Raw genomic sequence first — 25,849 nt, forward strand, 5'->3', positions numbered from 1 at the left:
TGCCAACTCTGGGCATCTCCCCCTGTGACACTGCTGTCTCTTGAGATCTCCCACTGTGGCGCTGCCAACTCTGGGGGTCTCTTTCACTTTCACCCTTGACCCTGGAGGTCTCTCCCACTGACACAGCTGACTGTGGGATTCTCTCCCAGTCACATAGCCACTGACCCTGGGGATCTTGCACATTCATACTGCTGACCCTTTGGGTCTGTACCAGTTACATTGCTGACCGACCACATCATCATGGGCCAAAATGCCTGTACCATGCTGTAATGTTTCCTGTCCTCTGACTGGGTTCTCGTTTCTCTCACTGCACAGTGCTCTGGCTCCTGTGGTCCTGGTACATCGACCCGATATGTCGCCTGTCTCACTCATCACCACCAGCTTGCCGCAGACAGTGACTGTAATGCCTCGGATAGGCTGGCCAAGGAGCAGGAGTGCAGTGTGACCCCGTGCCCCCATGTGCCTCTCCTGCACCATCATCCTGCCCACCTTCCACAGGTCCATGTGGACAGTCCCTCCCAGGACGTGGTCAGTCGGAGCTCATGGGACAACTCATCAGCAGAAAGTGAATGGAGGACAGGACCTTGGGGTGGTGTAAGTCATTGTGACAGCGTGCTTTCCAGAGTCACTGACCCTTTCAATAACCTTTCCCAGAAAGGATTAGTGTAGGCGGTCAAACAGGTCAGCTTGGCATTGGACTGAAAGGCCTGTTTTACTGTTGTACTTAACTATGACTCTATGTGCAGCATTGCGGTTAGCACAACACTCTAGCACCAGTGATCTGGGTTCGAATCCACCACTGTGTGTATGGAGTTTGTATGTCCTCCCTATGACTGCATTGGTTTCCTCCGACATACAGGGTATGTCACAGGGGTGGATTTAAGGCAGCATGGTCTCATGAGGGAAGAAATTAATGTTATTCATGCTGTGTCTCTCAATTAAATGAAAATGCTTACTGGGATGATACACATTTCAGTTAACATCGGGTAAACCAGCGTGGAATAAAAGGAGAGAGCAAGAAGACAATGTATGGCTGGAGCAACCCCGCAGGTCAAACAGCATCCAAATGGTCAGTTAACATTTTGTGTTGCTTTCCTTAATAACAACTTGAAACGTTGTCTGACCATTTCTACCCACGAATGGTACATCACCACCTTTACCCTTTTATTCAGGTCCCTGCCGACAGTTTTCCATACCTCGATGAAGGGCTCAAGCCCGAAACGTCGGTTCTGTATTTTTACCTTTGCTACATAAAGGACGCAAACTCCGGGAGATCCAAAATGAGTGGTGGACTAGCCTCGCCAAACGAACACAGCTCAGCGCGGACATTGGCGACTTCAGGGGTTTCTACGAGGCTCTAAAGGCTGTGTACGGCCCCTCACCCCAAGTCCAAAGCCCGCTGCGCAGCTCAGACGGCAAAGTCCTCCTCAGCGACAAGATCTCCATCCTCAACCGATGGTCAGAACACTTCCAATCTCTTTTCAGTACCAACCGCTCAGTCCAAGATTCCGCCCTGCTCCAGCTCCCTCAACAGCCCCTAAGGCTAGAGCTGGATGAGGTTCCCACCCTGGATGAGACATATAAGGCAATCGAACAACTGAAAAGTGGCAAAGCAGCAGGTATGGATGGAATCTCCCCAGAAGTCTGGAAGGCTGGCGGCAAAACTCTGCATGCCAAACTGCATGAGTTTTTCAAGCTTTGTTGGGACCAAGGTAAACTGCCTCAGGATCTTCGTGATGCCACAATCATCACCCTGTACAAAAACAAAGGCGAGAAATCAGACTGCTCAAACTACAGGGGAATCACGTTGCTCTCCATTGCAGGCAAAATCTTCGCTAGGATTCTACTAAATAGAATAATACCTAGTGTCGCTGAGAATATTCTCCCAGAATCACAGTGTGGCTTTCGCGCAAACAGAGGAACCACTGACATGGTCTTTGCCCTCAGACAGCTCCAAGAAAAGTGCAGAGAACAAAACAAAGGACTCTACATCACCTTTGTTGACCTCACCAAAGCCTTCGACACCGTGAGCAGGAAAGGGCTTTGGCAAATACTAGAGCGCATCGGATGTCCCCCAAAGTTCCTCAACATGATTATCCAACTGCACGAAAACCAACAAGGTCGAGTCAGATACAGCAATGAGCTCTCTGAACCCTTCTCCATTAACAATGGCGTGAAGCAAGGCTGTGTTCTCGCACCAACCCTCTTTTCAATCTTCTTCAGCATGATGCTGAACCAAGCCATGAAAGACCCCAACAATGAAGACGCTGTTTACATCCGGTACCGCACGGATGGCAGTCTCTTCAATCTGAGGCGCCTGCAAGCTCACACCAAGACACAAGAGAAACTTGTCCGTGAACTACTCTTTGCAGATGATGCCGCTTTAGTTGCCCATTCAGAGCCAGCTCTTCAGCGCTTGACGTCCTGCTTTGCGGAAACTGCCAAAATGTTTGGCCTGGAAGTCAGCCTGAAGAAAACTGAGGTCCTCCATCAGCCAGCTCCCCACCATGACTACCAGCCCCCCCACATCTCCATCGGGCACACAAAACTCAAAACGGTCAACCAGTTTACCTATCTCGGCTGCACCATTTCATCAGATGCAAGGATCGACAATGAGATAGACAACAGACTCGCCAAGGCAAATAGCGCCTTTGGAAGACTACACAAAAGAGTCTGGAAAAACAACCAACTGAAAAACCTCACAAAGATAAGCGTATACAGAGCCGTTGTCATACCCACACTCCTGTTCGGCTCCGAATCATGGGTCCTCTACCGGCACCACCTACGGCTCCTAGAACGCTTCCACCAGCGTTGTCTCCGCTCCATCCTCAACATCCATTGGAGCGCTCACACCCCTAACGTCGAGGTACTCGAGATGGCAGAGGTCGACAGCATCGAGTCCACGCTGCTGAAGATCCAGCTGCGCTGGATGGGTCACGTCTCCAGAATGGAGGACCATCGCCTTCCCAAGATCGTATTATATGGCGAGCTCTCCACTGGCCACCGTGACAGAGGTGCACCAAAGAAAAGGTACAAGGACTGCCTAAAGAAATCTCTTGGTGCCTGCCACATTGACCACCGCCAGTGGGCTGATAACGCCTCAAACCGTGCATCTTGGCGCCTCACAGTTTGGCGGGCAGCAGCCTCCTTTGAAGAAGACCGCAGAGCCCACCTCACTGACAAAAGGCAAAGGAGGAAAAACCCAACACCCAACCCCAACCAACCAATTTTCCCTTGCAACCGCTGCAATCGTGTCTGCCTGTCCCGCATCGGACTGGTCAGCCACAAACGAGCCTGCAGCTGACGTGGACTTTTTACCCCCTCCATAAATCTTCGTCCGCGAAGCCAAGCCAAAGAAAGAAAAAGACATAAAGGACACTGTTTAACCTGCTGAGTTTCTCCAGCAACTTGTTTTTAATCTACACCCCACTGGATGTTTCAAAAGGTGGAAAAAAGTTAGAGCCCCTGGGAAAAACGCACGCAGACATGGGAGAACATCCAAACTCCTTACAGATAGCATGGATGTGAACTCAGGTCTTGATCGCTGGTGTTGTTACAGCATCATGTAACCACTACATTATCTGTGCATCCCCCTCCCCTTAAGAGGGCCAAAGGGCCTCTTTCTAATTTTTATGGTTCTAATCTAAACTTCCTCTACCTCACACCCATAACCCTCTATTTGTCTCACTTCCATGTAAGAGTCTTTTGAATGTGTCTGTTGCACCAGGCTCCACCACCAGCCTGACACCCTCCACTCATTCAAAAAAAACATACCTCTGTCATCTCCCCTAAACTTTCCTCCTCTCACCTTAAACAGATGTCCCCTGGTATTTGCAATTGTTGCCGCAGAAACAAGGTGCTGGCCGTTTACCCCATCTATGCCCCTCATAATCTTATATCCCTCCATTAAGTCATCTCCCATCCTTTGATGCTCCAAAAATAAAATTCCCAGCTCTGTCAACTTTGCTTCATGTAACATTTTCTGCACTTCAGGCAATATCCGAGCAAATCTCTGCACTGTCTCTAAAGCATCCACATCTCTCGTTCAATAGGATGACCAGAACTGAACACAATGAAGTGTGGGTCTAACCAGTTTTATAGAGCTGCAGCATCACCTCATGGCTCTTGAACTCACTTCCCCAACTAATGAAGGGCAGCACACCGTACACTTCCTTAACCACCCTTCACATCAACCTTGAAGGGTCCATGGACCTTGAGCCCAAGATCTCTCTGTTTCTCGATGTTAATCTGATTGTTGTGTGAGGGTAGGCAATGTTTCGGGCTATTTCAGTATTTCTTGGACTGGAAGAGCAGCTTGTCTTCTGCACTAGTTTCCCGGAACAGTGCATTGAAAAGTTGGTGTAAAACACAATCTCCTTTTCCTCAAGTGTCCCCAGTTTAAAGTTGGTGTTCAATGTCTAGGCATGTGTTCTGCCCCTGATGATAGTGATGGACAGAAATGTGAAGGTTTTCAGCAACCTGGTTGCAGAGAGAAGGCGGGTGTCTGGATTGGGTTCCAATGACTTGGTAAGACAGGAGCTGAGAGGCGCATGTGTAAATGCAATGCAGTAGGAACAAAAAACGTATCAACTGACCTCCAGAACTGGATGACTGGGAATTGTCAGGATTTCATCCACATCTACAATATCATGCGATTCCAAAAGAGAATCTGCAGAGAAAAGAAACCAGATGGATGTCTGGACAGAAGAATGGACGGTCAGAGAGCTCTCTTTCATTCATTACTTCCTCTGCTTCAGCCCAGCTTGGAGAGAATGGCAGGAAAAGTTGCAGGAATTTTGAGCAGACAAAGAATTGGTGGAGTAACTCAACATCTACAGACAGAGATGGTCTGCCAATGTTTTGGCTCGGAACCTTTATCAAAGCTTGATAGATGTAAGTTCCCAAAGCAAAACGTTCACTGACCAGTTCCACCCTTGGATGCTGCCCAATCTGTGGAGTACCTCCATGTGTTGAGTGGTTGGCCAATGAGATTAAAACAACAGGTGGAATACCTTCCTCCATTTGAAAAGATCACCAGATTCAAAAGCCATCATTGGTGAGATGGAGAAGGGTGATACCATAGACCAATGGGTTTGGAAAATGGGTGATGCCGAGGACCAGTGGGTAGTGAAGGTCACCTAACAGGAAATGGGTGATGTCATGGACCAGTGGGTGGTGAAAATGGCTGATGCCATGGACCAATGGGTGGTGAAAATGGGTGATGTCATGGACCAGTGGGTGGTGAAGGTCACCTGACAGGAAATGGGTGATGTCATGGACCAGTGGGTGGTGAAAAGTTGCTGACTGCAGATCTTGAGTGCAGCAGAAACTCAACAGGTCAAGCAGCATCCAAAGTAGGTAGAGGGTAACTCCTTTGTCAGGGGCAAACAAGAACAGGCACGCACCTGAATAAAAAGGCAGGGAGAGGGGAGAAGGAGAGAGGAGAGGAGGGAGGAAGGGGCAGAAGGAGGAGTGCAGTTTGATAGGTAAGAGGTCATAGATGGGCATAGGTGGGAGAATAAAAGCTGAGGTGATGGGAGAGGGTAGCTCTCGACAGGACAGGAAAGGGAAGGGGTGGGGATCTGAAGGAAAGAAAACAGGGATGGGGAAAGAGAATGATGGGGCAGGGGTTTAGTGGAAATTGGAGGAGGATGTGCTTAGACAGAATATTGGATGCTGGTCCTCCGATTTTTGGGTGGCCTTGAATTGGCAGTGCATGAGACCATGGACAGACATGGATGTGGAATTGAAATGGTTGCCATGGAGTGATTCATGTTATTGCAGCAATAGGAACAATCTCCTAGACTGCGTCCAGTCCCCATGATGTCATGGAGGCCACAACAGGAGAACCAGATGCAGTAGATGACCCCTGTAGATTCAAAAGTGAAGGACCATTTGTGGCCCTTAATGATGGTGAGGGAGGAGGTGTGGGTGCAAGTGGAGATCCTGACATTGGTTTTATCATCCTCCTGCTGGAACAGGGGTGTTCAGAAGAACATTCCATGCTCTTCCCAGACCCACCACAGTCCTTGGGAATGTGCCCCCTGTGGTGCTGTTGGAGAGAGAGTGCCAGGATGCTGACCCAGCCACAGCAAAAGACTGGGAGGTGAACGAGCAAGAGGGGAAGATGCAAGCAGTGGTATCCTCATCTGCCAGCTAGCCTGGTGAGAAAAGCCTCCAGTTTGGGCTTTTAGAGTTGCCGGCATTGCTATGATGCTGCCCATCCAGGGAGTCCCTGTCTGCCAGCCCACCATTGAGAGATCCCAGCGTAATTTGTCACAGCTTCAGTGAACAACTCAGGAACTAAGTGCTGGTCGCGAGGAACACCCTTGTGGCTTACCGGTCGATCTACAGTCGAGTTCAGTCACTGATATGAAACATGCTTTTCCTGAGTTTCTTATTGACCAACAAAATGTCTCAGAGCTCCAGCTCCTGCACAAGTAGATCTCAACATCAAGAGGTTGTCTGCCAGGATGGGGAAGGACGCATGGTTGATTACTGCCATGAGAGAACCAAGCCCGCAGAAGCTAGGCCCTGTGGTGGTGACATATAGGTCTTCTGGAACTGTGGCTGCTGGGGAGAGGTGTGCCTTCCATCCACTCAACTAAACATCCTTGGAGTCACCACAACCCAATCACAGTACCAATTTGAATCCGTTTATGTCTGTGAGGAGTTTGTGAGTACTCCCCGACCTTCATGTGCTTTCTCTGGGTAATCTCACCCTCCAAAATCATACAGGTTTGGCAGGTTAATTAGGTGTCATTGGCTGGGATGTTTCATGGCCTGGAAGGGTTGTATCAGTAAAATTAAAACTCAAAGAAATGTCAAGAGTTTTGTCTGTCCCACTCCAAAGCAACTATACATTTTGCAGATTTCACCTCATGTTACATTTAGAGTAGAGGGCGACAATCTCAGCCTGCATTCAATTATTCCAACTCTGTAACCTTTCACCTCCCTCATTTGCCCCTGTACTTGTAACAGAGTGTTGAAGTCAAGGCTGCTTTCCTACTCCCTCCAGTTCATCCGATGGTCATTTGCAGTGTTTGCCACTCCAGGCATTAAAGCCATACACCCAGCAAGTGGTCCCGTCCTGCCTCAAGGTGACCAGGACTGTCTTAAAAGGACCCTCAGTGACATCACTTAATTTCTTGATGTGGACGCAGTCTGGTGAATAGTTCTTATATTTCTCACAGCACAGAAAGAGGCCATGCAGTCCATCTTGGGGCTTGCTGCCTCAGTGAATTCACATTATTCCTACTCCCTGATTTATTGCCCTGTAACCTGTTCTCTCATATGCCTTTTGGTTTCTCCCAAATTCTACGACCACCCATCTGCCTGGAGCACCTCACCCTATGAATAGAGCTACCAAGCTGAATATTAATTGTTTGTGGTTACATGCACCAAGATACAGTGAAAGAGTTTGTTTTGTGTGCTACCCAGTCGTCAGCCCATATAGTAAGACTACAGTATAGGGAGTAGTGCAAGGGTTACAATTACAGACGAACATCATCACTTACCAGTGACAGGTCCATTCAAGGATCTGTCCTTAAATATGGGGGTTTATGTTTTCAAGCTCTTGTATCTTCAACCCAATGGGTGCAGGGAGAGCGTGATGGTGTGATCAGGGTGGGATGGCTCCTTTAATATGTTATCAGCTTTCCCCAGACAGGGGGAGATACAGAAGGAATGGATGAAGGGGAGAGTTTGTGTGTGATGGTCTCAGCTGCATTCAAAACCATCTGTGGTTTATTGAAACCTTGGGTGGAGCAGTTCCCGTTCCATATTATGATGCATCCAGACAGGGGTCTTTCTTTTATTTTTGGAATATTTTATTTAAGTTTCAAGAATGTCATTTAATATAATAACAATAATATATGAATATAAAATCATAGAAAAACATTCATGATGTCCAAAAAAAATAAAAAGGAAAGGAGAATCCCCCTTGTCCCAGTGCCCACTCCCCAGATTGGAAAGAAAGGGAGATGAACAGCAGGGGATCAAGGGAGATAAAAAAAAGAAAATAGAAAAGAAAAAGCAACAGGTGCAAGGTTCGACCTCTCAGAGTCACATCATTTTAAAGTACTAAATTTCTAATAAGGAGTATACTAATTGACATATCAAAATAAATTATACAATTTGGGCATTTAAATAATCTAAATAAAGTGGCCAAGTTTCAATGAACATATTATTTCTATTGCTAAGACTAGAAGCAATCTTCTCAAGGGGAAACAACTTTGCACGTCCATGTTCCAACGATCAACATGAGGTAGGGAATCGGATTTCCATGTTACCACTGTACATTTCCTGGCTATTGACAATGCAATTTGAATAAATTTAGATTTTCTTTTGGAGAAGTTAACTTTTATAATGGCCAAATTCCCCTGAAGAAACAATTCTGGGGACAGGAGACTTTCTGTGGTGCTTCCGTAAAGGTTGCTGAAAGAGATCCAGATGTGTCGATCGAATTTGCTCCACTTGAGGAAGTAGAGTGATTGTTCTTTTGTGGTCTTTGTGATGTTGGAGCACCTGGAAGTAACCCACGCGGTGACAGAGAGAATGTGCAAACTCCACACAAACAGCGTCAGAGATCAGGATCGAATCCAGCAAGTGGATGTTGGTGGCAACAACACGATTGAGTTTTGCCTAACTCCATGAAGTTTTGTGAAGGCAGATATTTTATCTCTGCTGTGACCTTAGGACATGGAACGCTACAGCACAGGAACAGGCCTTCCTGCACCGAACATGATGTTTACTAACAATAAATCGTTGTCTGCACATGATCCACCTGACAATCTGGAAGCCCTTTGCACTCCACTATTACACTGCTTCCATCACTAACTCTGGCAGCCCACACTCTCTGTGTAAGAACACTTGCCCTGCACATCTCCCTTATGACAACATTGTTTAACGGGTTTAATGTATCTTATAGATTGAACTTCAAATAAATGGGAAAGGGGGTGAGGGAGGGAGGGAAGGGAGGGGGGAAAAAGGGGGAGAAAATGACACTGTATATATTCAAGAGAATAAATGTCTATGTATCTTGGTCAATATGGTTTATAGTGTGAAAAATTAAAAATTTAAAAAAAAATCCCACCCCCTAATTTAAACTCATGCCCTCCCGTGTGATATATTTGCCTTGGGTCTAAGATTCTGAGTTGCTGCCCTATCAATGCCTCCCATAATTCAATAAACTCCAATCAGGTCTCCCCTCAGCCTCCAAAGCTCCAGAGAAAACAGCCTAAGTCCATCCGTCCTCTCCTTCCATGATGATTGATGTTGGCAGCCTAAAGCCAAGAACAGGCATTATAGATCTCTGTGGACCTTGCCTTTCACAATCAGGGTAGCCCCTTCAGAATGACCTTGCTCTGATGAGCTTTAAGTCATCTGTTCTTGCATTTGCTGGACGCCAGGTTTTGCAGCATCATCTAGGATTTTCAACTTAGTGGCTTTAGCTCGGTGGAGAAACTTGCAAAGATAAGGTATAATGAAGTGAGTTTATTTTCATTTGCACCATGATTTGTGCTTTGAACAGCCACTCTGGTACATAAGACACACAAACTACAATAGTATAAATTAAAATTCACTATATCCCAAGACAGAAAAAGAAATAAATAAATATTTACAGTTGAAGTTAGTGCAGGAAAAGGCTTAGAGCGACACAATACTTAGTGTGACAGCGCCAACGAGCTGGGTTCGAGACCAGCACTGTTTGTCAGGAGTTTGTACACTTTCCTTGTTTCTGCAGTTTCCTCTGGGGGTCTGGTTTTCTCCCACTGTTCCAAGGACCACCAGGGTTAGTAGGCTAATGGGTACCATGGGTGTATTTGGAGAGTGCAAGCTCATGGGCCAGAGGGGTCTGTTATCAATTAAATATTAGACATAAAAATCGTGTTTCAAAGGTGCAAACAGATCTTCTGGTGGTCCTGGGGTAGGTTATGGTTAGGATTAAGGGAATACGTTAAATTACCCTAGTACGGAAATATAATGAATGTAAAATATGGACAGATAAATGTTAAATATTCACATTTACAGTTAATGCAAGAAAAAAAAGTTCAGTAAATTAAATAGATCTTTCTGTGATTCCTTATAGTTTTATGTTTCAGGTAGCGCAGGTAGGTTCAAGATCCTGACAGCTGTTAGGAGGCAAATGTTCCTCGACCGAATGGTTTCTGTATCTTCTGCCTGAAGGTCGTAGTGAGAAGAGGCTGTGTACAGGGTGATATGATGTTGGCTGTCTTCTTGAGGCAGTGCCTCACATTAATGTCTGCAATGGAAGGTAGATCTGTGCCCAGGTGGGACTTGGCTAGGTTTGCCGCTTTCTACAGACTTCTGTGTTGACAGGCACTAGATTTTCCACATAAGGGGACTGTATAAGGGGTATGTATGAGACCAAGATTCACTCAGAAGCCAAATCAAGTGACGATTGTTCTCACTGTTGTTTCCAATTATTGGACAGTGTACACAACCCTGTGATAGTGGCACAAGGACAAGACTGGTTATTTGCCAGCTTCCGCAAGGACACCGAGTGAGCGAGCAGAACTGCAACATCTTGGAAAAGCCTCCTGACAGAGAAGATTGCAACATGCAGCCTTGTCCAGACAGTATCTCCTGGCATCGGGGAGCATGGAATTCGGTATGATAGAAAACCCTTTCTCTTTTTCACTGCTGTTCCTGTGTATCTACTCAGTTGGGCTTATTTGCAGGGAGATGCAATTAATTTTGTTTTGGAATGTAACTTTTGTAATAATTTTGTAATAAATTGCCAACAATAAGGGAGAGGATATTCGGCAAACATTGATCAGGGATACATTCTATGTAGCTGACCCATGTGAAGACCACAAACAGATTTTGCTTTATAAGAGCCTGTTATAATTTAATAAAGCTTTTGAAGAATTAAGCTTAATTACAGAACTAAACAGCAGCTGCTTTTAGATGTAGATCAGAAGCAATTTATACCAGAAAAAAAGAACCGTCAGCCTCAAGCAACAAGCAAAAAAAAATCATGGAAAATAAATAGGTAAAAAAATACGGAAGTTTTAAATTGGTGCTCCTTGCTGTTAGTCACCAATCCACGCAACAAGCAAACTCAAGAAACCGGGAAACCAGTCCCCATAGGTGCCAGCTCACAAACACACACACCCACACACACACACACATCCACACACACACACCCACCCACACACCGACACACACACCCACACAAACACACATATACACACACACATACACACACACCAACACACACACCCACACCCCCCACACATACACACCCCACACATGCACACTTGCACACACATGCACACGAATTCATTTTTTGCTTGGTTACAGTCAAACAGCATGTGAAAAGAAGCTATTCCCCAGCATGTCAGTCCTGATTTTGATACTCCTGTACCTCCTTCCTGATGGTAGTGAGTCAAAGAAACTGTGTGTTGGATGGAAAGGAGCCTCAATAATTCTTTGAGCCCCACTTAAGTAATCCTTCTGAAGAAAGTCAATAGAGAAAAGGGAAACCCCAGTGATCTACTCAACCATGTTGATGATCCTCTGTATTGATGTGGTTCAATTCTTTGCAGCTACCATCACACACAGTGATGCAGCCAGATAGGAGACTCAACTCTGCTCCTATAAAATGTTGTCAAGATGGAGGCCGGTAGCCTTGCCCTCCTCAACCTCCTAAGAAAGTTCAGGTGCTGCTAAAGTAAAAATTGAAGAATTTTCTCGAGAAATGGCTTCCTAATGGATGGTGGCTTCCTGTCCAAGGTTACCTGCATGTCAAAAGGAGTGAGGATTATGACTTTACAAGTCAATATTTTTAACAAAACGGTTTAGTCCCAAGTTATGTTGTTGATGTGAATGCAACCACTTATTTTATCAAATGTGGTGCTGGAAAATGTTAAACCAATTCCCATGTACATGGTGATTTTTAAATTATTCATTGACTGATTATTTTTGAGCTTATGGTGATATGAGCAGGGTCGTTAATTACTGTTTTATTTGAATCTGGCCCATGCCCCTTTAAGGGCAGTGTTGGTTCGGTCACCACGTGCGTGACGACATCACCACACTGCCTGGGGTGCGCGCCGCGCAGGAGGTTTGACTGAGGAAGAAACCCCCGATGGTGCCATCTTCCCAGGGCTGCCCCACCAGGTGGCGTTTCAAGCGGGGCCGGTTCGCCCTGAGTGAGTGCTTGGGTGGGTGGCCCCTTCACTTGGGCCTGACCATGTGCAATGGCTGTGATGTCCAGATGGGCCGCCTTCAGATGGTCCACCATAAACAGTTTCTCCCTGCCCCCCAATGTCCAGGGTGAAGGTTCCACCAGACTTTGTACGGCCCCTCGTATGGGCGCTGCAGCCCCCTGCGGTCCCCTCCGCACGAAAACAAATTGGGCAGAGTCAAACTCCTTGAAGAGGTGGACTGGCTGGGTGCTATTACGGGATGGAGGTGGGGAGCCAGGTAGACTAGTCTCCTGCAGAGGTCCGCCAGCAAGTTTGTGTCTGTGGTCGCGGTGTCAGGTTCAGGGCCAGCGTGTCCGGGCTGTTGGGCACTTGGACGTCTTTGAGTTCGAGGCCTGAGATGGCGGCCCGCAGGGCTTGTGTCCCCGCATCATTTCTCTGGGCCTGAGCCAGTTGAGCATAGTCCAGGCCGGGGGGTGAGAGTGTTGATGGCTGAGCATGAGAGTGCATCCGCCGCCACATTGTCCTTGCTGTCCCCGTGCTGGATGTCGGTAGTGAACTCCAACACATATGAGAGGTAGCGCTGTTGTCTGGCGGACCACGGGTCCTTGGCTATCGCTAGTGCCTGGGTGAGGGGCTTGTGATCCGTGAAAACTGTGAATAGACTGCCCTCCAGAAAGTAGTGAAAATGGCGGATGGCCAGGTACAGTGCCAAGAACTCCCAGTTGAAGACACTGTATTTGAGCTCCAGCAGGCGCAGCTATTTGCTGAAAAAGGCCAGCAGGTGCCATTGTCTGTTGAGCCACTGTTCCAGGACCCCCCTGCCACTGCTGTAGCTGAGGCGTCCATGGAGAGTGCCGTGTGCCACCAGCATTGCGCTGGCCAGAGCCCCCTTTGTTGCTATGAATGCATTGTCCACCTCTTCCCGCCAGGCCAGGGTTTTTTCTTTAGTGGCCATGAGAGCGAATAATGGGCACATGGTGCGAGTGGCCCCGGGGATAAACCGATGATAGAAGTTCAACATCCCTACGAACTCCTGCTGGCCTTTCAGGGTGGAGGGTTTGGGGAAGTGTTCAACGGCCACCACCTTCTCTGGCGCCGAGGCAGCCACCGAAATGGTGCGCCCCAAGAACTGGACGGTCTCTTTGCTGAACTGGCATTTGGCCGCATTGACCGTGAGGCCGAAATCCACCAGCTGAGCAAAGAGGGTGTGGAGATGGGCTTTGTGTTCGTCGTGGTTGTGACTGGCAATCAGTATATCGTCCAAGTAGATGAACACAAAGTCCAAATCCTTTCCCACAGCATCCATGAGGTGCTGGAATGTTTGGCCACATTCTTTAGACTGAAGGGCATGCAGTGGAACTCAAAGAGGCCAAAGAGGGTTTTGATGGCCGTCTTACCCACGTCGTCTGGATGCACCGGGATCTGATGGTATCTTCATACGAGGTCCTCTTTGGAGAAAACCCGTGCACCGTGCAGGTTGACAGAGAAGTCCTGTATGTGGGGCACCGGGTACCTGTCGGGGTGGTTGCAACGTTCAACCGACGGTAGTCCCCGCAGGGTCTCCAGCCCCCAGACGATTTCAGGACCATGTGAGCGGCGATGCCCAGGCGCTGTCCAAGCACAGGACTATTCTCAGCTCCTGAAGCCTGGAGAATTCCTCTTTTGCCTGCTGGAGTTTTTCGGGCAGCAGCCTTCTGGGCCTAGCATTGCAGTGGAGGGCCTTGCATTACGATGTGGTGGAAGACCATATGCTGGCGGATGGTGGATCTGTCTGTAACATGAAGGAGGTTGTTCACATACTTGCACTCCCCAGCGCTGGTGGTAGAAACATCAGGTCAACTGGCTCTCCCCCGGCTTGGTCTTGGGGGTGTCTTGCGGGTGGCTGGGTCCCGGTTGTGTTATCTGGTTGAGGGCTGCCTCGTTCTCCCTCTTCATTCACCAGAGGGCGTCCAAACGGGCCACTGCTTTTCGCGGGTCTGAGACGTCCTCATCTGTAAGGTGCAGTCAAATGTCCTCCGGCATCTGCTCCAGGAATACCTGGCAAAAGAGGAAACACTACTTGTGGTCTTCCGCTAGGCCCAACATCTCGTCCATCAGCGCCAAGGGACTATGGTCCCCATGCCCATCCAGGTGTAGCAGTCTGGAAGCCCGATGCTGGGGAGTGAGCCTGAAAGTTCCCCGCAGCAGATCCTTGAGGGCAGTGTACTTGCCCACAGCCGGGGGGTGGTGGATGAGGTCATCCACCCTCGCTGTCGAGATGTTGCGAAACTAGAATTGCGCTTCCGCCTGCCCGAACCATGTTCTCAGGTGGTGGGTCCAAAATGGGAGAGGCTTGATGGAGACAGCGTTAACCTCTGCTAAATCCATGCTACTTGAGTCCAGAAAAACGTCTGGGCTTGTCAGGGTCACCAATGTAGTGATGTGAGCAGTGGAAGAAGCACAACCACCATGTTGAGGGTCGTTAACGACTGTTTTATTTGAATCTGGCGCATTCCCCTTTAAGGGCAGCATTGGTTTGGTCACCACATGCATGATGACATCACCATTCTGCCTGGGGTATGCGCCGCAGTGATGGTGCCATCTTCCCAATGCTCCCTGCCACATGGCGTTACAAGCGGGGTCGGTTCGCCCTGAGCTCACCTTCAATAATGATTGGCTTCTCTCCAACAATTTGTGACACATTACATTTGTTAAATTTCAGTGTTTCCCTTAGCCTTATGTTGGACTTCATCCAATGGGACTAATTTATATGAGAATAAAGATAGTTTATAGTTTGCAGGGATCATCTTCATGGTCAATGGGATCATCTTCAGTGATGTATCAGTTGTCTGGAGTTGGGTATAACTTTTGGAAGTTTCAATTAATTTGCTTGGCAAGGGTGGATTGTCCTGTTAACTGTGTTTCTGTTCTGCTTCTAAACCACTTGAATTTCTTACCATGAAAACATTGAGCTTTTTTATGGATGATCATAGATGCAGGAAAGATTAAGTAAAATTGGAAAGCACTGGCAAGTCTCAGCAAGGCAGTCAGCATCTGTGGAAAGAGAAATAGGGTTAATGCTTCAGGTTGAAATTGTCTTGATAATGAGAAGGCAGAAGGTTGCTTTCCTAATTGGAGGCCTGTGAACAGTCCTGTTGGGACTCCTGCTTCTTTAATAATGATTGTAAGACTTGGGGGTAAAACCAGACAGCACAGGTTTATGAGTCAGATAATTGTGCTACACAGAAACAGTCCTCGTGGCCCTACAGGTCCATGCAGACCAAGCTCATCCTAATTGCCTGCCTTTGAACCATCTCCCTCTAAACCTTTCCCATCCACAGACCTGTCCAAATATCATCAACATTACAACTGTTCACACCTCTATCACTTTATAAGGCACCGATCATCTTTCATTTTAAATCTATACCAACTAGTTTTAGATTCCCTGCCCTTGTGTAAAAGACTGACTATTTACATTATCGAAGGATATCATTACAAATTTAATCCCATTATTTGGGTTTACGGGCACCAAATTTGTAAAAACATAAGAGTATTTATTTCTTAAATTATGTAATTTAATTGGTTTAACATGACCTACCACACACAAAGCCATGTTGACTTACCCTAATTAGTCCTTGGCTATCTAAATAATTGTATATCTAATTTCTTAGAATACATTCCAATAATTTACCCACTACTGACGTGAGGTTCACCAGCCTGTAATGTCCAGGGTTACTTTTAGAGCCTTTTTTAAACAACAGAACAATGTGAGCTACTCTTTAGTCCTCCGGAACCACACCCACTGCTAAGGACATTTTAAATATTTCTCCCAGAGCCCTTGTGATTTCTACACTAGCCTCCTTCAAGGTCTGATGGAATATCTTGGCAGGCCCTGGGGATTGATCCACACTTATGTGCTATATGACAGCAAACACTTCCTCCTCTTTAATCTCTGTAGGTTCCATGACCTTGTTTTCCTTACTTCCCATGACTCTGTGCCTGTTTCCTGAGTAAATACTGATGAAAAAAATATTTAAGATCTCCCCATGTTTTTTTTTGGGTCCATACAAAAGTGATCATTTTAATCTTCAAGGGGACCAATTTTTTCCCCTTATTATCCTTTCACTCTTAATATACCTGTAGAAACCCTAAGGATTAAATTCCACGTTGTCTGCCAATGCAACCTCATGTCTTCTTTTAGCCTTCCTAATTTCTTTTTGAGGTTTTCCTTGCATTTTTTATACTCCGCAAGTACCTAATTTGCTCCATGTCGCCTATACTTGCTAAACACCTCTCTCCTCTTCAGAAACAGATCTCCAATATTCCTCAAAACCCAAGATTCCTTCTGCCTTCTAAGCTTGCCTTTAGTCGTGCCAGGAACATACAAACTCTGGACTCTCAAAATGTCACCTCTAAAGGTCCCTCACTTACCTCACATCCTTGCCTGAAAACAACTTATCCCAATCCACACATTCCAGATCCTTTCTCATTTCCTCAAAATGGCCTTTCTCCAATTTAAAATCTCAACCTGAGGCCCAGACCTATCCTTCTCCATAAATGACTTGAAACTAATGGCATTATGATCACTGGACCCAAAATGTTCCCCTACACATACATCTGTCACCTGTCCTGTCTCATTCTCTAATCTTCTTTGGCTTGGCTTCGCGGACGAAGATTTATGGAGGGGGTAAAAAGTCCACGTCAGCTGCAGGCTCGTTTGTGGCTGACAAGTCCGATGCGGGACAAGCAGACACGATTGCAGCGGTTGCAAGGGAAAATTGGTTGGTTGGGGTTGGGTGTTGGGTTTTTCCTCCTTTGCCTTTTGTCAGTGAGGTGGGCTCTGCGGTCTTCTTCAAAGGAGGTTGCTGCCCGCCAAACTGTGAGGTGCCAAGATGCACGGTTTGAGGCGTTATCAGCCCACTGGCGGTGGTCAATGTGGCAGGCACCAAGAGATTTCTTTAGGCAGTCTTTGTACCTTTTCTTTGGTGCACCTCTGTCACGGTGGCCATTGGAGAGCTCGCCATATAATACGATCTTGGGAAGGCGATGGTCCTCCATTCTGGAGACGTGACCCATCCAGCGCAGCTGGATCTTCAGCAGCGTGGACTCGATGCTGTCGACCTCTGCCATCTCGAGTACTTCGACGTTAGGGGTGTAAGCGCTCCAATGGATGTTGAGGATGGAGCGGAGACAACGCTGGTGGAAGCGTTCTAGGAGCCGTAGGTGGTGCCGGTAGAGGACCCATGATTCGGAGCCGAACAGGAGTGTGGGTATGACAACGGCTCTGTATACGCTTATCTTTGTGAGGTTTTTCAGTTGGTTGTTTTTCCAGACTCTTTTGTGTAGTCTTTCAAAGGCGCTATTTGTTTGGCGAGTCTGTTGTCTATCTCATTGTCGATCCTTGCATCTGATGAAATGGTGCAGCCGAGATAGGTAAACTGGTTGACCGTTTTGAGTTTTGTGTGCCCGATGGAGATGTGGGGGGGCTGGTAGTCATGGTGGGGAGCTGGCTGATGGAGGACCTCAGTTTTCTTCAGGCTGACTTCCAGGCCAAACATTTTGGCAGTTTCCGCAAAGCAGGAGATCCTAATAGGAGATCGAGTATTGCACTCTCTCTAGTTGCTACCTCTATATGTTGATTTGGAAATCTTTCTGAACACATTTGACAAACTCCAAGCCATTTTGCCCTTTCCCTGTCAATATGTGGAAAATTAAAATCCTGACTATCACAACATTATGTTTCCTGCAGCTGTCTTCTCTCTCTCTACAGATTTACTCCTCCAATTCTCGTTGTCTATTGGGTGGTCTATATTAGAACCCAATGAGTGTGGTCATACCTTTCCCATTCCTCAGCTCCACCCATACAGCCTCAGTTGACAAGCCCTCTGGTCTCTCCTGCCTGAGCACAGCTGGGATATTTTCCCTGATGAGCAATGCCACTCCTCCTCCTTTCATCCCTACAAGGGTCAGTGCCAGGGGGAGCATTCATCAGCAATGCCCAGCCAAATGAGATATTATGACCCCCCAACCCCCGTGACCATTGTTCCACAACCCCACTCCCCCAAATGAGGTATTGTGATTCATAGCCTAGCATCACTAGTGTCATTACCCATAATCCCCCACACAGCTGGAACCACACCGCCAGTGCCAGCATTATGGAAACGCGGGTGACTATATAAAGCAGCTGATGGAAGCTGTTCCCCTGCGCTGTCTTCCTACATGCTGCCTGTCAAGGTGATGCTTGGAGGAGGTTCATGGTAGGCTGCTGGTAGCCCTATTTTTACTTTATATGTTTTTGGGTGGGTGAGTGTGTGTGGGTGTCTGTGTGTGGTTGTGTGTGTGGGTGTGTGTGGGTGTTTGTGTGCGTATGTGGTGTTTATGTGTGTGGGTGTGTGTGCGTGTGGGTGTGTATGTGAGGATGGATGTGTGTGTGGGTATGTGTGTGTGGGTGTGTGTGCGTGTGGGTGTGTAAGTATGGGTGGATGTGTGTAGAGGTGTGGTTGAGTGTATGGTTGTGTATGGGTGTGGATGGATGTCTGTGTGGGTGTAGGTGTGTGTGGGTGTGTGTGTGTGCGGTGTATGGGTGTGTGTGTGGATGTATATGTGGGTGTAGGTGTGTGTGGTTGTGTGTGGATGTGTGTGTATGTGGTGTGTGTGGGTGGATGTATGTGTGGGCGTTTGTGTTAGTGGATGTGTATGTGAGTCAGTGTATGCGTGTGTGTATGTGTGGGTGGATGTGTGTGAGCGGGGGTGTGGTTGTGTGTGTGTGTGTGGTTGTATGGGTGTGGGTGTGGGTGGATGTGTATGTGTGTGGGTGTATGTGTGTGTGTATGTGTGGGTTGATGTGTGTGTATGTGTGTGGGTGTGTGTGAGATGTGTGTGTTGGTGTGTGTGGGTGGATGTGTGTGGGTGCATGTGTGTGGGTGTGGGTGTGAGTCTGGGTAGATGTGTGTGTGGGTTTGGGTGTGTGTGTGTGTGTATGTGGGTGAATGTGTGTGGATATGTGTGGATGTGTGTGTTGTGTGTGTGTGGTGTGGGTGTGGGTGGATGTGTGTGGGTGTGTGTGGATGGATGTGTGTGTGGGTGTGTGTCTGTGCATGTGGGTGTGTGGGTGTGGGTGCGTATATGGGGTGTGTGTGTTTGTGTGGTTCTGTGTGGGTGTGGGTGTGAGATTGGGTAGATGTGTGTGTGGGTGTGGGTGTGTGCACGTGTGTGTGTGGGTGTGTATGTGTGGGTTTGTGTGTGTGTGGGTTTATGAGTTGGTGGATGTGTATGTGTGTGTGAGTGTGGCGTGTGTGTGTGTGGTTGTGTGTGGGTATAGATGGATGTGTGTGGGGGTGTAGGTTTGTGTGTGTGGGTGGATGTGTGTGAGCGGGGGTGTGGTTGTGTGTGTGTGTGGTTGTATGGGTGTGGGTGTGGGTGGATGTGTATGTGTGTGGGTGTATGTGTGTGTGTGAGTGTGGCGTGTGTGTGTGTGGTTGTGCGTGGGTATAGATGGATGTGTGTGGGGGTGTAGGTTTGTGTGTGTGGGTGTGTGTTTGAGTTGATGTGTGTGGGTGTGGGTGTGAGTGTGTGTGTCTGGGTGGATGTGTGTGGGTGTGTGTGGGTGGGTGTGTGAGTGTATGTGGTTGTGTGTCTGTGGGTGCGTGTGTGGGTATGTGTGTGGGTGGATGTATGTGTGGGTGTTATGTGTGTGTGTGTGTGTGTGTGTGTGTGTGTGTGTGTGTGTGTTTGTGGGTGGATGTGTGTTTGTGGATCGTTTATCACAGTCTACGACACCATGTTAATGGGGCAGGGGATCATAGAAACCTTTGGACCTGCTCCATGAAGCATACACCTCGGACAGCACTGGAACCCTGCACATACATTAGAGCACCTGAAGGAGAGCAGGGAGATATATCGTCTTCCTTTCCTACAATACTCCTTGCGTCGAAATAGATGCACATTAGAAAATTTTCACTACATAAAACTATTGACTTTTTACTGTGCATGTAATTTTCACATCATCTATCCATCCTCCACTCCTCCATCTGCTCCGGTTCTCTGTTTCTCCTCCCTCTGCAAATCTAGTTGAAACCCACCGGGACAACATTATCAAACACTTTCACAAAGATATTCATCCCCCTCCAGTTCAGATGCAAACGATCCCATCGGAACAGGTCCCACCTTCCCTGGGAGAGAGCCCAAAGATCCAGAAACCTGAAGCCCACTCTCCAACACCAACCATGTCTTCAGCCACATGTTAAGCTGAATTATCATCCTGTTTCTAACCTTACTAGCCCAGTTAGAAATCTTGGGATCACAACCCTGAAGGACCTGTCCTTCAACTTAGCACCAAACTCACTGAACTCTCCTTGCAGAACCTCCTCACCCTTCCTACCCACGTCATTGGTCCCTATACGGACAATGACATCTGGCTCCTCACCCTCCCATGAACTCAATCTGAGATATCTCAGACCCTGCACCAGGAAAACAACATCCCATCCGGGATACTCGATCTCTTCCACAGAACCTCTTATCTCTCCCCCTAACGATGGAATCCCCGTTCACTACAGCTCATCTCTTCTCCTCCCTTCCCTTCTTAGCCACAGGCCAGACTCTGTGCCAGAGACCTGATCATCATGGCTTATCCCTGGTAAGTTGTGCACTCCAACAGTATCCAAAATGGTGTACTTGTTATTGAGGGGAATGGCCACAGGGGTGCCCTGCACTGCCTGCCTGTTCCCTTTCCCTCTCCTGACTGTCACCCATCTATCCTCCTCCTGCCTCCTAGGTGTGATAGTGTCCCTGTAACTCCTGTCTCTCACCCCCTCTGCCTCCTGAATGATCAGGAGTTCATCCAACCTCAGCTCCAATTCCTTAACTCGGTTTGTCAGGAGCTGCAGCTGGATGCACTTCTCACAGATGAAGTCATCACGGACACTGTTGGCTTCCCTGACGACCCACATTCTGCAAGAGGAGCATCCCCTGCCTTGGCTGCCATTCCCACTGTTCATGACTAGAGGAACAAAATATATGATTATGCTGTATAAAACCTGCTCTTACCTGTGCCTACCTGCTCCTTGAAAAGCGTGGCACTTTCTGGCTTCAAATCCTACTATCCCTCACCTGTTCTTGCCGAAGCCTGTTGAGAAAACTCTTAACACTCTGACTCAGCCCTCTCCGATAATGACTGCTCCCTCCCCTTTTAACCTTTCTATTGAACTGCATGTCCATGCACTTTCCAACATTGTATTTCATTTGTCCATTCTCCAGATCTATCTAAGTCACTCTGCAACCTCTTGGTTTCCTCCACACTACCTGCCCCTTCACCTATCCTTGACACATTAGTGTGGAAATGGGCTGACGAATTAAAATGGTTGCAGTAGATAAAGTGAAATTGCTCAACAAACCGATCTCCCAGCCTACATCCAATTCCCTGATGTAGTGGAAGCCACAACGGGAACCCCCACCCCCCCGAGCAGCACTAGAAAACCCCTGCAGATTCACAAGCATTGCTTCCCTTGGAAATGCTATTTGGGTCCCCGAATGGTGCTGAGGGACAAGGTGTGGTCGCAGGTATAGCATTTCCTGTGGTCACAGGTAGGTACCAAAGGGATGGAAAGAGGTATAGTCGAGGGATTTGGTGGGTTTGCAGAAGATGACTAGAGGTAGCTTGTCTCCTGAGATTAAGACAGAGAGATTGAGAAATGGGAGAGTGTCGTCGGAGATAGAACATGTGAGTTTGAGGTCAGGCTGGAAGTTAGCATCAAGGTGGATAAGTTCGATGAGCTCATTGTAGGTGCAGGAGGCAGCACCAGTGTAGTCATCAATGTGGGGGTGGACGAGTTGAGGACCCTTACCTCCACACAGTTAACCAAATGCTCAGACCCATGCAAGTTCCCTTTGACTTGGAACAGAAGCCTGAAGTCCAGCACCTCTATGTTCAAAAACCATTTTATATCCAAATGCTATCAGGCACTTGACAATAAATTACTACCTTAACCATAAACTACTCCAAGGTATCCTAAAGACTTGCTGGAAATATTGTAAAAACACATTCTTTATGTGCTATCTGCAACAGTGAATATTTATCTCAGACTTAAAGTCTATAGATTTAAGAATTTATCAAGAATCTTGCTGTCTCAATGTGTATGTAAGTGTATACACACAAACAGATACACATACACATGTGAAAACACGCACACATGCACATGCATACGCACGCACACACGCACATATGCACATACACATACGCACACACTCACAAACTCCATATGTATACACACACATAAACACACATGCACACATGCACCACATACACACAGACCTTACAAATACACACACATGCACACACACACATGCACACACAGACTCCACACACATAGACCTCCCCCAACATACACATACACCCACATACACATATACAAACACACAGCCTCCCACCCCCCCCCCACACACACACACACACACACACACACACACACACACACACACACACACACACACACACACACACACACACACACACACCCGTCACTTTATTTATGACGTATCAGCTGCTGGGGAATGTTGGACAACTCCACAGTTCCAGGTTCAATCCTGGCCTCGGTTATAGTCATCGTGTCACAGTCCAGAATAGGCCATTTGCTCCAAATCCTCTTTGCCTACTTGGTTAATGACCTGGACCCATCCCCTCTGCCTGCATGTAGCGCACCTCCTTCTCATCCCTTCCCATCCATGTAGCTGTCCAAATGACATTTACACACTCTTCCCATGACCTCAATGGATGCCTCCAGGTGCTCCCATGCCCTCCCACATCCCACAGCTCTGCAACTTACTCGGTAAGTGGTGACTGTAAATGTGTGGGTGAGTGGAGATTGTGACAGTTAGGCCATAGCACACCATGATGCAGAAACAGGCCCTTTGGCCTACCTTGTCTGTGCCGAACTGTTATTCCTATTGATCTCCACCTAGACCACTGCCCTCCATGCCCCTCCCATTCATATACCTATTCAAATTTTTTTAAATGTCAAAACTGAGACTACATTCACCACTTCAGCTGGAAGCTCTTTCCACACTCTCACCACTCTCTGCATGAAGACATTTCTCATAATTTTCCTTTTAAACTTCTGTCCTTTCATACTTAAATTACATCCTCAAGTTCTTGTCTCATTCAACCTGTATGCATTTACTCTTTCTATACCACTCAGAATGCTGTGTACCTCCGTCAAATTTCCCCTTATTCTCCAACACTCCAGGGAATAAAGTCCTAACATGTTTAACCTTTAACTGTAACTCAGTCTTAGTTACTCAAATCTCAGTAAATCTCCTCTGCCCTTTTTCAATCCCATTGATATCTATCCTGTAGTTAGGTAACCAAATCTGCACACAATACCTCAGTGCCTGACCACTTACTGTGCAGGTCCTTCTTTGGTTTGTCCTCCCAACGTGATCACCTCACACTTGTCTGAATTAAATTCCATCTGCCACTTTGCAGCCCATTTTTCCAGCTGGTCCAGATCCTGCAAGCTTTGAAATCCTTAGTCGCTCTCCACAACACCTCCAATCTTATGTCATCTGCATGCTGAGGAGGATATAAGGGGACTATAATGGAATTAGTACAGGATTGACATAAGATCGGTGGCTGATTGTTGGCATGGACCTACAGGGCTGAAGGAGCTGTTTCCATGCTCTCTGTCTCTGTGAATGCATCGATAACTCCAATCATGGAGTAATTTCAATCTAATTTACTTCCATGTTGTGTAAGTACAGAATGCTAAGGTGCAAAATATATAAAGGCTTTGTCATATGCAATGTATATATACAAAACATGGAACATTACAGGTCAGTACAGGCCAGTTGGTCCACAATGTTGACCTACTCCACACCAGCCTAACCCTTCCCTACAACACACATATGAATGAAACATATCCTATTATATAGATTTCTCCATGGATTGTACCTTGTCGTGGTGGAGAAGCTTATGTGGTCCTGTGATCCCGAGAGTGATGCCTTCTGGAACTATGCTCCTGGTAGGGCCACCCATGGCGGTAAGGTCAAGGGGGAGGTCCCTGACAAACAAAAATCCATCCAACACCTCAACGGTGGAACAGGTGGATGAAGTTACTCTGAAGACGGATGAAGGATGCAACAAATCCATCAGCTCCGATTGTCATGGTTTCCAGACCATTAGAACTAGTTGGTTGATTTGTGAAGTATCATGTGCAACATCAAGTGCATGTTAAACATATACATCCTCAGGCATCTTCACTTTCCAAGATTGGACTCGTAAGCCACTTGCGAGCCCTTAGGAACAAAGACCATCATCCTCGACCTTGAGGGGTAACCACAATGAAAATGGCCATAATTATATTGATCATTTCCTTCAGTTATCATCCACAATTATTGGACAGCTGAGCTCCAGTTTTTAAATTTTAAATGTAGACATGCAGCACAGTAACAGGTAATTTCGGTCCATGAGTCCATGCCACCCAACTACACCCCATAAAACTACATTTCAAACGGTGGGAGGAAACCAGAGCCCCTGGGGAAAGCCCACACAGACACGGGGAGAACATACAAACTCAATACAGACAGCGCAGGATTCAAATCCCAGTCCCAATCGTTAGAGCTGTAAAGCCACTGCGTGACCCGCTACGCCAACCATGCCGCCCCACGCCACCATGCCATTCCTTTTAATCCCTGACATCTGACAAAAGGCCCAGGCCTGAAACATTGGTTATGCCTTACTTCCTCTGGTTTCTGTGTGACTGTAGCACCTCGAATGACTCAAGGACTTGTTGACTCAAACCAAGGCTTTTATTAGCAAAAGACTGGAGTGTATTACATTGAGGTCGACCAGTCCAGACTGACCTGGGTCTGGTTAAGAACAGCCCTTTATAACCTGCCCGTGGGCGTAGCTACGGCTCTCAGCCAATCACTACTACTATATGTAAATATATACAAATATATACATTGGTGATAGTATCCTGTACTATCACAGTGACCTGCTGAGTTTCTCCAGTGAGCTTCTGCATGACTCAACCCCAGCATTCTGCAGACTTCCTTGTTTGGCAACATTTTATACTTCAATTGCTTGCTACAACACAGAATGTAACCTGAACTAAGTTCACATATTCAGAAACTACTTGAGCTTTGGTTCATGCAGTTCACAACCTCTCTTGAGCTCTTTCAACATATTACATTGTGGCCTCCCAGATATATCCGTTTGGCTTCAAAATCCAAGGATATTTGAAAAGTGGAAACTTTGCAGCAACATTTATGACAAGTTCAGCCTGCTGACTTTCTATCCCACCTTTGTACTAGACCCCAGTGTCTGCAGATTGCTTGTTTACCTCAATAGCATTCACAGAGGAGGTATGAGCAATTTTTTTTTCCAAATGCCTGGATTTCTTGCTATGCTTTCTGCTGATGCTCTCAGTTGCTTCAATGAACTGTTTTCAAGCATTACACGCTATACGATTTGTTCCCCTTCAAGTGTTATTGCTGCCATGAAGCATATTTGAGCAATGTCCCATTTTCTGCAACTTTTCCACACAACAATGTACTTGAGTACTTGAAACTTAGTCAATTTAAATCAATTCTGCAATTAATTTCCAGATTTTAAAAAATTACCATTACATTCAGCCAGATTGTAGCTCTAGTTTCTTTTTGTTTGTTGTCCACAATTATATAATCTTCAGCGTCTGCAA

The 25,849-nt window shown here is 46.9% G+C and overlaps 1 protein-coding gene across 6 annotated transcripts in view; it reads left to right on the plus strand.

The window, feature by feature from the left end:
• LOC138745789 (A disintegrin and metalloproteinase with thrombospondin motifs 20-like) overlaps positions 1–25,849 on the plus strand; it is a 381,593-nt gene that overhangs the window by 266,816 nt on the left and 88,928 nt on the right. For 5 of the 6 annotated variants that reach the window (XM_069903086.1, XM_069903087.1, XM_069903091.1 and 2 more), the window contains 2 exons: positions 316–594; positions 10,457–10,633. In XM_069903086.1, the coding sequence (XP_069759187.1) occupies positions 316–594; positions 10,457–10,633 (456 nt within the window). The remainder of the gene's footprint in view (positions 1–315; positions 595–10,456; positions 10,634–25,849) is intronic. The other variant, XM_069903089.1, reaches the window with a different exon arrangement.

Source organism: Narcine bancroftii, chromosome 11 (assembly GCF_036971445.1).
Source record: "Narcine bancroftii isolate sNarBan1 chromosome 11, sNarBan1.hap1, whole genome shotgun sequence".
NCBI lineage: Eukaryota > Metazoa > Chordata > Chondrichthyes > Torpediniformes > Narcinidae > Narcine > Narcine bancroftii.